This window comes from Streptopelia decaocto, assembly GCF_964273445.1.
Source record: "Streptopelia decaocto genome assembly, chromosome: 7".
Lineage (NCBI taxonomy): Eukaryota > Metazoa > Chordata > Aves > Columbiformes > Columbidae > Streptopelia > Streptopelia decaocto.
This window is the reverse complement of record NC_138661.1, coordinates 58,758,333-58,771,727: the sequence shown is the minus strand read 5'-3', so window position 1 is coordinate 58,771,727 and position 13,395 is coordinate 58,758,333. Positions and strand designations below refer to the sequence as shown.

The window sequence follows — 13,395 nt, the reverse complement described above, 5'->3', positions numbered from 1 at the left end:
CAGAGGAATTATGTCAGCTGAGAATCTGCTCTTGCATATTTCGCTATATTAAAATCAAAGTAAGGATTAAAAAATTACGTGTAGGTATTTGCAGCTGTGAGCTTGCAGGCGATGGGCTGTGGTGACAGGTACACGAGAGCCATGTCATCAACCAAGAAAAGGAAATCAAATGGTGTGTGACATCTACTGCTGCCCAGGAGCACAGGCCGCACGGTAGTGCTGCTGTTAACATGAGGCCCCAGGAACATGTGAAGTTGCCAGTGCCGTGGAGAGAAGCACTGCACTTCTCAGCAGAGCAGCTCTTGCTTACAAAAATGCTCAGGCCCCGCGAAGATGCTTGCGTTTTCCTGAGAGGAATTTGTCTGCAAAGGGGAGCGGAGGAGCAATTAGAAGGAAGAGGAAACACATTTCCCTTTTCCCTGGGGCTGCCCTCGCTGCCTTAGGAATTAACTCTGCTGCAGAGATCCTGAGGTCAGCACTAGTGTTGGTGGGAGAGGAGGGGGGCAGCGGAAAGCTCCCTGGCCTGGGACCAAGCAAGATGCTGCAGAACGGCCTCCCACAGAGCACAGAGATACTCTTGGCTGCTGCAGCTGCTCTAGTGTAGTCTCTTTCCTTTGGTCTTTCCCCCATCCAAAAAACCAGTAATGAATCATAACCGTACTCCAATACAACTAGAACAGATTTAATGGAAATGTTCTTCACCACCTTCTCCTCCTCCCACCCCCCAGAAAAAACCCCAAAAGCCTACAGCGGCAGGTTGACCCTGGCTGGACGGCAGGTGCCCACCAAGGCTGCTCTATCACTCCCCTCCTAAGCTGCACAGGGGAGAGAAAATATGACAAAAGGCTCATGGGTCGAGGTAAGGACAGGGAGAGGCCACTCACCGATTACTGTCATGGGCAAAACTCGACTTGGGGAAAAAGAATTTAATTTATTAACAATCACATCAGAGTAGGATAATGAGAAACAAAAACATGTTAAAACACCTTCCCCCCATGACTCTCTTCTTCCTGGACTTAACTTTACTCCCGAATTCTCTACCTTCTCCCCCCAGCAGCACAGGGGGACAGGGAATGGGTGTTGTGGTCAGTTCATCACACGCTGTCTCTGCTGTTCCTTCCTCCTCAGGGCAAGGACTCCTCACCCTCTTCCCCTGCTCCAGCGTGGGGTCCCTCCCACAGGAGACAGTCCTCCCCATTTTTCTCCAACATGAGACCTTCCCACAGGCTGCAGTCCTTCATGAACTGTTCCAGCGTGGGTCCCTTCCATGGTGTGCATCCAGCACGGGTCCCCCACGGGTCACCAGTCCTGCCAGCAAACCTGCTCCAGTGTGGGCTCCTCTCCCCATGGGGCCACAGGTCCTGCCAGGAGCTGCTCCAGCACGGGCTTCCCAGGGGGTCACAGCCTTTGGACACATGCACCTGCTCCGGCGTGGGGTCCTCCCTGTGCTGCAGGTGGAGATCTGCTCCGCCATGGACCTCCATGGGCTGCAGGGGACAGCGGCCTCACCATGTGCTGCACCATGGGCTGCAGAGCAATCTCTGCTCCAGCGCCTGGAGCACCTCCTGCTCCTCCTTCTCCACTGACGCTGGTGCCTGCAGGGCTGTTTCACATATTTTCACTCTTCTCCCTGGCTGCAATTGTGCAGGTGTATTTCCCTTAGATATGTTATCACAGAGGCACTACCACCACCACTGATGGGCTTGGCCTTGGCCAGTGGTGAGTCTGTCTTGAAGCTGGTGGCATTTGCTCTATCAGATGTAGGGGAAACTTCTAGCAGCTTCTCACAGAAGCCACCCCTATAACCACCCTGCTACCAAAACCTGGCCATGCAAACCCAATACACCTGCAGAACAACATAGTTTATTTTCTTGAGGTTGCTGGTATTAATATTTATACAAGAAGTGAAGCCACCTTACACTTTGAGGCCACAATATTTAGGTACACCAGGGAGATACTAATAGCATTGTTCTGTTACAGAACTGTGGTTGTATGAAGAACTGAAGCAAGCTTTTTTTCTTGGTTCCCAAATAAGAAGTATAACCAATTGAGACCTTCTGGTATTTCAAGAAGAGTTACGGGTTTGTGTCACACAGTGGCAAATTAAACTTTCACCCTTTTCTTCAGGAGTGTATCATTGACGAAGACTGTGAAACAGGGAAATACTGCCAGTTCTCCACCTTCGAATACAAGTGCCAGCTCTGTAAAACCCAGCATACAGTAAGTCCTGATGTGGTCTTTAGAAACTCAATATATAAGTTACTGTTGCTAATGTCAGCAAATCAAAACTGACAGAAAACAAGCTTTCTGCATGAGGTTCAAAAATGTATGTGTAGAGTGGTTTGGGTTGGTTTGTTGTTTGTTTGTTGTGGTTGGTTTGGAGGTTTTTTTTGTGGGTTTCTTTGTTTCTACCTGTTAACTAAGTTGCAAGGTCTCTGTTCTCATATGCGTTAAAATCTGCACTCTGGTCCTCCTGACTCAAGCTTGACCTGTCCGGTGGCCTAAGGGCAGCGTAAACTGAGAGTTGAAGGTTGCCCCTGGGACGGGCAAAGAGGACGCGGTGGCAGCTCCGCTGAGCTGGTCACGTCCAGCCCTCCCTTCACAAAGGAGTTGCTGCAGCCCACGCTCCTCCCTTCACTGACCACTTGCACAATGCTGTAGCGCACTTGTTACTGTAAATGATCCCCTTCCATGGATCGTTTACGTTATTTGAAGCTGTGAACCTCAAGAAGCAGAAAATTCCTGTCTTTTGAGCTAAAGGATAAATGTCCTTGGTAGTAGCTGTGGTTGGCTTCTCTTCAGTGCCTGAGACGTTTCTGTGGTGAAAATGCAGTTTAAGAGCAATCTGATGAAAAAGGATTTTTATCTGACTGTCCCTTTTTATCCAAGTTCTGCTGCCAGCCTCTTGTGAAACAGATTCATTCCTCAGAGCATTTGCAGGCAGTTAAGTCTACAAGCAAGCAAACCTTGCTGTAAAGTTATGTAATCAATATGATTATTATCATCTAAAAGGCTGTTCCTGAAATTATTTAAATAGTTACTTACCTTGATAACTTCGGGGAGCTCTGTTGACTTCAGTGGAGTGAATGCTTGCTTAAATACAGGTCCTGAATTTATGCTTCACATTAAGAAGGCTTATTCTTCATATTTCAGAGAATGTTAAAACTGAAAGTTTTTCATGTTAAGGTGGAACAATTAAAAATCAAGATTGGGATGACCTAACACCTACCCCAGCCTTTTCTTTGCAGTCCTCAGCAGAACATTTGTAGAGTGAAGAAATTAAAAACTGGGTCCTAGCTACACTCCTGTTGTAAAGTGAGCTCAGACTGAAGGTGGTGGGATCAATTCCCCAACCTAGAACCTCCCCAATTAAAAACAACACTTCTTAATTAGCAGGTCTTAACAGTGCTATTGTAGTCCTACTTCTTGCCCTGTGTTAAGCATTTCCTGTAGGATTCACTGGAAAAGAAATTCTGGGTTTGTATGGCTGCCCAGACAGGGCTTTACACAGACAGCAAAAAAGCTGCTAGAACGCTGACCTACCAGGAATCTTTAAGATGTTAATTGAACTACCTAAAAAAAGAAACTAACGGGACACACCTTTTTAATTAGGTTGATTTATTAGGTGTATATAGTTGAAACACCGTGACCGTTGTCACACAAAGCTATCTTTAGCTAGAGATTTGCATTTCTGATTGTCAAAGAGAATTCTTTTTCAGACATTTTTTTCTTTCAAGGATTCTTGGTTACAAATGAGATCAGGTTCTTACTACAACTAAAATGGGATTTTAGTAAGATTCTTCTGCTTTTCTCTTTGAAAGCGATCCTTCTGAACAAACTGTCAAGTCCTGACTGCACTTTACAGAGGAAAAAAATCAGTGATGTTTTCTGTTGATAATGTTTCATTTATTAATTTTTGTTTCCTTCGACTGTGACAGGCTGTCCTGAAATCCATATTACACTGTAGGATGTCTGGCTGCTGATCACTTTTCATGTGAATGCTAAAGTAAGAATTGAGGTTTTGTAAGATGACAAGTACAATGGGACAGAAGAGCGCTGTTACTCTGCTGCCAGGGTCTGCCACACACTTCTGTGGATGCTTGAGGCTGAGAACCTGAGCAGTTCTGGTTAAACAGTGGCCATATGATGTGTGTGTTTAAAGCACATCCATCCAGTTGTCTCCAGGAGCAGGGTGTAACTCTGTGTTGAGCTGTCTGTCGATAAATGCCACCAGTGCGGGAGTGACAGTTTTGTCGTGTCTTTTCCCGTGTGCCAGCGCTGCTCCCGGGACGTGGAGTGCTGCGGGGACCAGCTCTGCGTTTGGGGCGAGTGCAGGACATCCACTGCCAGAGGAGAGAACGGCACCATCTGTGAGAGCCAGCACGACTGCAACCCTGGGATGTGCTGTGCTTTTCAGAAAGGTACAGAGCTTTGCCTTTTTATCCCGTTCATTTTATCATGCGGGAGGGTTAATATTTAGCTCTTTAGCCCAGGTGAAGTGGTTACATCTCTACAGAATCAATAGGTCATTCTCCCTGGGCACATGGAGCGCACTTCATTATAAAACGTCAATTGAATTAGGAGCGAGGAACATCTGATAGGGGTGCACAGTGGTGAAAGAAAAGCCTGTTGCACAACAGAGAGGAGACTGGCATGAGAAGCACAAAAATTTACTGTTTCTGAAAGAGGCGTAGACATTTAGAAGTAGGAGAGCTCTGTGACAAATTTTCACCCACTAGAGCAAAAATAAGAGAATTAAAAAAGGTACAAAATGACATTACTGAAAGTGGCTTCTCTGTTATATCAGCAAGCAGCCCATCAGAATCAGACTGCAGATACATTTCATACTTTTTATGAACCTTTGTATGAGTGTTGCAGAGCACCATGCTATGCAAATACTGACCAGGCAGCCAAGACAGGTAGAGGAATGGTGTTCCAGATTATGCTGTCAGTCCACACGGGAACGTGAAACTTGATTTACAGAAGGCAGGAGAGAAGGAGAAGGTATCAGGCCTGAAATCAGTCCTAAGTCCTGCCTGGTCAAGGCCCAGCTTCTTCTATTGTTGGATACTTATTAATTCCTCACTGCTTTATCATAGTGAACCTTAATTTTGTAGTGACAGGATACAATTCCAGCCATCTTCCTACAGCAGGCAGATAGTTCCCTAGATAGCTTTTCTCTTGGCTCTTGCTGTGAGCAAGAGATGACCTCGTACCTTCACGGAGGCTGGGCTGCCTGTCCACCTGCTGGGGATCACAGAATCACAGAATCGACTGGGTTGGAAAAGACCTCAGAGATCATTGAGTCCAACCCTTGGTCCAACTCTAGTCCGTTTACTAGATCATGGCACTAAGTGCCATGTTCAGTCTCAGTTTAAAAACCTCCAGGGACGGCGAGTCCACCACCTCCCTGGGCAGCCATTCCAATGCCTGACCACTCTCTCTGTAAAGAATTTCTTTCTAATATCCAGCCTAAATTTCCCCTGGCAGAGTTTAAGCCCATGCCCCCTTGTCCTATTGCTAACTGCCTGGGAGAAGAGAACAATCCCCACCTGGCTATAACTTCCCTTCAGGTAGTTATAGAGAGTGATGAGGTCACCTCTAAGCCTCCTCTTCTCTAGACTAAACAACCCCAGCTCCCTCAGCCTCTCCCCATAGGTCTTATGTTCAAGTCCCTTCACCAGTCTTGTTGCTCTTCTCTGGACCCGCTCCAGCACTTCAATGTCTTTCCTGAACTGAGGGGCCCAGAACTGAACACAATCTGGCTACTGCAGCGTTCCAGGGAAATGAAGGAAAAGCTCTAACGCCATTTAAAGGCAAGTGGGTCTACTCAGCCTTGCCGTGTTAATTTTGAGCATCACACGGTGGACTTTCAACATTAAGTACGTTTGGCTTCAGCAAGTTTTGGTTAGAGCAGTTTTATTTTCCCTTCATTGAGTTTCTGCCTGAAGCGTTTGCATGTTTTTCTAAGCTCTGTCAGAGATTTCTTTGTACTCTGTTTTCAGAATCAGGCAGAAAGAACACTTAACAAGTGCCTATTACTTTTACCATGCAGGACTTTGAATCTGCTTATGCTGCAGAGATCAGTAAAGTAGTAGTTTGCATCCCATTGGTGTTATCCTGTTTCCCTGAAAATAAGACCTACCCCAAAAATAATCCCTAGCATGATTTTTCAGAATTTTTGAGGATGCTCAAAATATAGGCCCTGCTCCAAAAGTAAGCCCTAGTTACTGTTAACAAAAAGAAGTCAATTTAAATAGTGTCCAGGCAGCTACCCATGTAAAAATGTAATAAGTTTTGGAGCAAAAATTAATTTAAGACCCTGTCCTATTTTCGGGGAAACAGGGTAGTAGCACTAGGCTGGTTTGCTGTGAGGGTGATACTGCTTCTGTAGCCCTGATTTGCTATGGGATCCAAACAAGCTGTGTCTTCATGGTGATGATTTCAGCCGCAGAAGACATTCATGCTCATTTGAGTATGTTAATGCTTGACTTGAAATGAAATTTAGTACAAATGTATAACTCAGGAAAGAACAATACAATAGATAAGAATATTGACTAAAATTGATAGAACACTATTACTAAAACTTGAAATAGAGCTATTAATTAATAGCAATGGATTTTTATTCTCTATGTTATCTGCTTTAGCAGTGCTTTAGGGGTTTTCAGGTTAGGCCTAACCTTAAGGCCTTTTGCCATCACTAGAATATTGTAAAAGGTTGTCCTAATAATGATTGGACTGTCTTTATATAAGTATCTTGTATATAAAACTGTAGTAAACTATGGAGCATTTGCTGCTTAAAATACAATCTGTTCTCGAATTAGGAACTGATAAGTCATGCACATTAAAGCATGTGTGTGTGTCTGTGTATACACACACACAGAGATATATATATTTTAACAAAGCCAGATTTAAAAACTTAAATTCTGAACTCCTCACATATTTTATTCTGCCATACCACAAAAATAAGGTGAACGAAGACAAGAGGAGGAAGGGAGGTTTGATAGGAACAGCTGGAAGAGCTGAGTTCAAGGTTGACACTGTAAGTTACCGGTGTCAGGAAACCCAAATGACCTTATGCTTCTAAATAATGTCTTACATAGGCTGAAATTCACCCCTGTGCAGAAACAAGGGTGCTGAGCCCCAAGTGCCATCAACTTTGCCTGTTGTAGAATTACTGTAACAAATCAAACAGCTCAGTAGTAGTTCCCGTAACCTCATTATTTAGTCTCTGAACAATTGCTCTGAATTTGTAACCTCCACAAAGAAACAGAAGAAATAGGAAATATAAGAGAGTTCTAAAATGTGTATTTCTCTAGTCAGATTTTAAACCATTAATGCTACGAACTGCAAAGGATTCACTGCACTGTTAGATTTCTTGGTTTTAGAATAGTCTTTCAAACCTCCAAGGGATGGAGTTGTGTAGCACCACTGTATTGACAGTAGTCTCTTGGTGAAGAAGGAGGAGGAGTTCAAATGTCTTGCTCCCACCTAGTGGAAAGAACATCAGGTTATGGCTCCCTAACATGTAAGGGGACTTTAAAAGATGTCAAGACTGTGTTATTATATCTTGCATATAGTCTGAAAGATTAGGTCATCTCAGTTTAGCAGACAGTTAATGACTTGTCATAAAATTAATTTACTCTGTGTAGAACTGCTGTTTCCTGTGTGCACTCCACTACCTGAAGAAGGTGAACCCTGCCACGATCCTTCAAACAGACTCCTCAACCTGATCACCTGGGAACTGGAACCCGACGGCGTCCTTGAGCAATGCCCATGTGCGAGTGGCTTGATCTGCCAACCGCGGAGGTAAAGATCAAAGCTGGGCAAGCAACCTGCTTGGAATTTGTGAGGGGTTTCTTTCTGATGTAAATAGATACAGAACCTGCAGATTCTTCCTCACTAGGAGGTGTTTTGACAGCTTTTTTTCTCGTCAGTAACATTGGAAACTTTCTCAAACTTACTGCTTTGTCCCACACAGATGTGTGAGTTTGGCAATGCCTTAATCCAACGTGAATTGAGTTTGTGAATTAATCAGGCTGGTAATGCTTTTTAATCAATCAGAAAGTACTAAGAGCTACATACAGCTCTTGTCCACCAACTTGCTATGTTAGCCTTGGCTTCTGTCAGTTGTTTTGTATGCTTTCAGAGGTGAGATGTACTAAATAGTTTCATACATGCAGTAAGTTTAAACAGGCATGTTCCTGTTCAGTTTTAGAGAAGGTCACTTCTATTGCAAAAACAGGTATCTTTGCTTGCACTTTCAGTTTTGAACTAACCTGAGAAGCCAGTTTTCCTACAACTGACTTAAGATCTGCTATTTAGACTTGTAACACTTCCTATGGCGCAGACATCTTCAATGTTATTGAGTTTCGTGGAGTAGGAAGCTGCCTGACTCCATATTTTATGCTCTAAGCTAAAACTTTTAACCTATCATGCTTTTAATCATTCTTTTAAAGGAAAGTTAATTGCATTATTTGCAATTCCACTGGGAGAAAGGGAGACCACTGCAGTTTTGCACTAAAAGCATTTGTAGAAAACCTATGTGTTATGTATGAAATAAGCTCTCCCAAGTTTGTTCCTACACTGCTGTTTTCATTATGTTAGCTTGGAACAAGACAGCATAGCTGTGACAGAAATGTAGATTAATATTTCTCTTGTGTGTCCAACTCTGTTTCTACATTTTTTTGTGCATGAAAAGTAATTGGATCAGAGTTGATCCCATCCCATCCCATCCTTTCACCACCAAAATTTTAGTTAGTGTTTAAGTACCATTAACCTCAGGGAAAGTAAATCAGCAAATGTCACATCTAGTAAGAAGGAAAACATTTCAGATGAGGATATAGAAACACAGAAATGAATTGGGGTGTGAATATAACTGAACTATCCAGCTATAGTCACAAGAGTAATTTGTCTGTTTAGGGTTATCACAAATAGATGAATACTGTGCATACTGCCTGCCCGTGATGCCCATGGACAGTAAGATGAAGCTCCTTCTATGAATTCTTATGGTGACCATCTCTGCTTGAAGTGTCCCTTGGCTAAATATCACTCCTGAGGGATAAAACACTGAAACTTGTATCCTAGAGAACACAGGATACTCTGCCCACAAATGGAAATCTTAAAACTCCTAGAAAGCAAAACATAAAAGAATTCAAAACAAAATCAGCTCCATCAACATCTTTAGTTCCTTTACCTTGTGTTTCCAGCGAGCGAGGATGCAGTGTTAAGCAGTTGTTGGGGTGCCTGGTACGAGCTGTGGTCACCTCGCGCTGTCTCGGGACCCGCAGCCGCGGCCTGTCCCCTGCAGAGCAGAGAACTGATGCACCGTCATCAAGTTCTGTTCTCCTGCCTCCATTCTTGTTCCCTTCTGAAGTTCCTACAAGTGTGGGATGCTTGCAGGCAACTGAAGCCACTTTTCCAAAAGGAGCAGCAAATACACTTACTACACTGTCCTGTTTAACACCAAATATATAACGCTCACAGCTCTCAACTCTACAGCTTGGCAGCAAACATTTTTTCTGCATTCCTTTTATGCTAGAGTATCATGTTTCTTAACTTGGTATAATGTTGCAACACGAACAGGAAGGACCAGTCACCATGAGTGCTTGTAGGTGGAAAGGCCAGGTTGTGCTGAGGGCCGCTGCCATCTTGTGTCCCCATATGAAACATTTTGTGCCACCAGGGTCTTTGTTCTAGCTCTGTATGTGGAAATCTCATCTTTAACTACCCAGCTGTCACACATGTAAAAATCAGATGTTTATGAAGTCAGCTATGGTAGATCTGACAGTATTTAACATGCTTTCATGTGGGGAAGGAATGAAGAGTTCTATTAAAGAACTAGCAAAAGAATATGGGAAGATGTGCTATAAAACCAAATGTCTATTTTTCCAACAGCCACAGCACCACATCTGTGTGTGAACTGCCTGCCAATGAAACCAGGAAGGATGAGAAAGAAGACCCCTTAATCATGGATGAGATGCCGTTTCTCAGCTTGATACCCCAAGAGATTCTTTCGGATTATGAAGAAAGCAGCGTCATCCAGGAAGTGCGCAGAGAGTTAGAAAGTCTGGAGGAGCAAGCAGGGTTGGAGCCTGAGCCTGACTCAGCTCCTGACCTGTTTTTGGGAGATGAAATTTAAAGTTCAAACACCAGACCGTTTAGTTAGTTATTTCTAGATTTTTTTCGTCTAGTGTCTTGCTTATATAAACCCTGAACACATACTGCTGGATAGAAGTGCAATAAACAAGGTCTCCAACGAGCATCCTTTCCTGTGTACCACACCTGCATGTTCACATGATTGCTGAATTCATTCAGTCCTTGGACCAAACCTTCTGTCGAAGACAAATAAGAAATGTATCAGTGTTTCTTCTGGATTAGTACTTTCCCCTTGTACATTAGAAATAAATTTATCAGTACTTGTACTCATTAAAAAAAATACACATAAGCATAAACAATCTTAAGTTACTAGTGACTGTAGAAGTGACTTTTAAGTATGTATCTTTAGAGTCATTTATTTTTCTAGAGTAAGAACCATCTACTTTACTGATTTAGTCATTGATTTTAAGCAATGGTACAGTGGGTGTCATCATCCTGCCGCAGCCTGTGTCACTGCAGAACTGCTGTTCCGTAGCCAGAGTATCCCTTGAGTTTTATACTTGCATACACAATGGCTGTTGGTTTCCCCCACTACATGAGGGGCACACTATCAAAAACAAAGCCTACAACATTCTCCATAGAAATAGCAAATCGTATGCATATACTCACATCCATAGAGCACACTGGTTTCTGTATAGAAACTTGCAACTTGACTGTTGAGAGCTCATATCTCTCAAGGTAAAAATATACTATTTAAAACTGGAGAACAAACAGCCCAATGGGCTGGATACAAAGAATCTAGATTCTCTGTTGAACACAAAATATGTAAATATTGATAGATAGGAGAATAGTGCAGCTGCAGTTACAAGGCTGTGTCTAAGCTAAAGCTAAACACGGTGCCACGAGTATGGCAGCATTCTGCGCTTCATGAACATACTTTCTTAGGTAACATGGGTTAAAGGATCTGTTAACAGACTATATTCCATCATCGCTCACCCTTTTTGAGAAGTAGAGGCAGAGAACATAAATTAATTACTTTACTTTAGCAGTAAGACAACCTAAACAAATAGCTTCTTGCACTTAGATGCTTCTGCTTTTCCTGCTTGATTATATTACATCCAGAGACAACTGAAAAATGCTTTTAATACACTTCATAGGCATAAATCCGTGCGTGTTACAAAATGTGGTTACCATTACCAGCTTAACAGGTTATTGATTTAAGAAATCAATAGCTAAGAGTAAAATCCGATCCGCACAACTCCCTGGCCACCAGCTATCACAGCAGCTTGCTACAGTGGCTCTTCCACTGTTGTTTTTTGGGGATATAGAGTTCAGCATCTGTTATTGCACATGGTAAAAGATGACGGGAGACTCCAAGCCAAGGAACTTTTCATGGAGCTTCTTCCCAAATAATTCCTACTGCCTATATCCAGTTTGGAACAGCAGAGCTGCTGGGCTGTGCTACCAGCCTGCAAGTCTCTTACCACTTCTGGTCTATGAAAGCTTTGCAGCAAATTCCTTGGGTACCTACCAGAATTAATGTTAATAGCCATTATTATCATTATGAACAGGAAGGATATTTCATCAGAACAGTCTGGCTTTGTTTCAGGATTCATTTCTACCACCAGGAAATAATTCCGTAATTTTTCAAATAAGAACAACACCACTTACTGATTAAAATAACACAACAGAATGAACAAATGTTTTATTGGCATGTTCATTGTTGTAAACAGCATCTGGCATGAAAAATTTTACCAAAATCTTTTGATTGTTATAAATTAGGTGGTTTTCCAAAAGCTACGGAGAATTGTTCTCTATTGATCTTTATGGACAAAAGCAAAAAATTGCTGTTCCTAGGCTTTGCAATGAAATCATGTTGACTGCATCAGTCTTTGTACCACAACCTGAACTATCAAGTTTGTACGTTGAGGTGTTAGAGGTCGCCCCAATACTTGACTACATTTAGCTACAGAATCAACTCTGGGAAAAATAAAATGACTTTCAGTGGGTGGAGAAGATGCAAACTTGTAATAGCCTCAAAAACAAAATGTACAAAAAGTAGCTGAACAAAACAAAAACTTCAGTAACAAGGGGAAACACAACCCTAAAGTACCCAGCATCAAACATATAATGAATACAAATTTAAATAGGCAACTACACTTCCAAATGTACACAATGAATGTTGATATGTGAAAAGAAATACCATGGTAAATAGCTGAACTGCAGTTCTGTGAACTGGATAGGGCAAGTTTTATTTACACATTGAACACAATACAATAGAGCTGCTCATCGGCTTCGGTAACCTATTAAAAACCAGTTTACCTTACAACAGCACTTCTGCAAAATGAACCAACACCTGCTGGCAGCTTTCTGCAGACACCTCTCAGGCCACCTCTTTCATGGAAGAATAGTCTAAAAACCTTACAGTCGCAGCACGTCCATTTCATCTTCAACCCTTTTCTGCTGCTTTGCTAGAACCAACATGTTAACATTGACTTCAGACTCTTGGATGAGGTAATGTGTGTATCAGCGAAACAAAAGAGAAAAAAGGATTCTTTCATGGCCTTTGCACAGCTTTTATTATTAAGCTATGAGTATCCTGTTGGAGGCTAGTTTCACTAGCTACTATGTGCACACTGTCCTCAAAGATTTCCACTCATTTCCCTCCCCGCCCACTTGTTACTTCTAATCTTTTATTTGCACATCCCTTTTAGCTTTACAGTACATTTGACTATAGTGCACAACATGATTCCAAGTCGAGCAGTGACCCAACGGGGCCACTGCGCTTCTGAGTGGGAACACAGCCCAGTCAGTGCTGGTGTCAGCGCTTTACACCTAATGAGTGTCCTGCCGTAATGGCACTACACAGTAGTAGTGAACCTTTTTATTTTAAACAAAAAAATTCCCCAGGGAAAATGCTATAGCGAGTATCAGTCTTGAGTCAAATCTTTATTCGGTGCTCCATCCAGATAAATTTTTAGTGCTTTTTCTTTACGAGGAGAGTAGGTTACCCGGTGTCCAGTTTTCTGGAGTCTGCTGCTTTCTTTTTTCATCAGTTCATTTCTCTGCTCATCTGTTAATTCCATTAATTCTTCAGTTTTATCCCTGAAATGAAAATAGATGTTAAAATTCAGAATAATACAATGGCCATTAGACTTCTGCATTTTTTTTACTTGGAACAACTTAGTAAAAAATACAACCAAGCATAATACTCCTTACAGATTATTTTTTTCTTCTGCAGAAACTATCTGTCCAAACCTGCTTTTCTAACAGACATTCAGTATTCTAACAGACAGC

The 13,395-nt window shown here is 42.4% G+C and overlaps 2 protein-coding genes across 5 annotated transcripts in view; one reads left to right on the top strand and one right to left on the bottom strand.

Annotated features, from left to right (window-relative positions):
- Positions 1 to 10,463, top strand: part of DKK3 (dickkopf WNT signaling pathway inhibitor 3) — a 28,918-nt gene extending 18,455 nt beyond the window's left edge. Inside the window, exons 4-7 of the mRNA XM_082059169.1 lie at positions 2,128 to 2,220; positions 4,277 to 4,421; positions 7,653 to 7,809; positions 9,898 to 10,463. Of these exons, the coding sequence (XP_081915295.1) occupies positions 2,128 to 2,220; positions 4,277 to 4,421; positions 7,653 to 7,809; positions 9,898 to 10,141 (639 nt within the window). The 3' untranslated portion in view covers positions 10,142 to 10,463. The remainder of the gene's footprint in view (positions 1 to 2,127; positions 2,221 to 4,276; positions 4,422 to 7,652; positions 7,810 to 9,897) is intronic.
- A 1,309-nt stretch (positions 10,464 to 11,772) lies between these two features.
- USP47 (ubiquitin specific peptidase 47) overlaps positions 11,773 to 13,395 on the bottom strand; it is a 58,881-nt gene continuing 57,258 nt past the window's right edge. For all 4 annotated transcript variants that reach the window (XM_082059165.1, XM_082059166.1, XM_082059167.1 and 1 more), the window contains one exon: positions 11,773 to 13,203. In XM_082059165.1, coding sequence (XP_081915291.1) covers positions 13,029 to 13,203 — 175 coding nt within the window. In that variant the 3' untranslated portion in view covers positions 11,773 to 13,028. The remainder of the gene's footprint in view (positions 13,204 to 13,395) is intronic.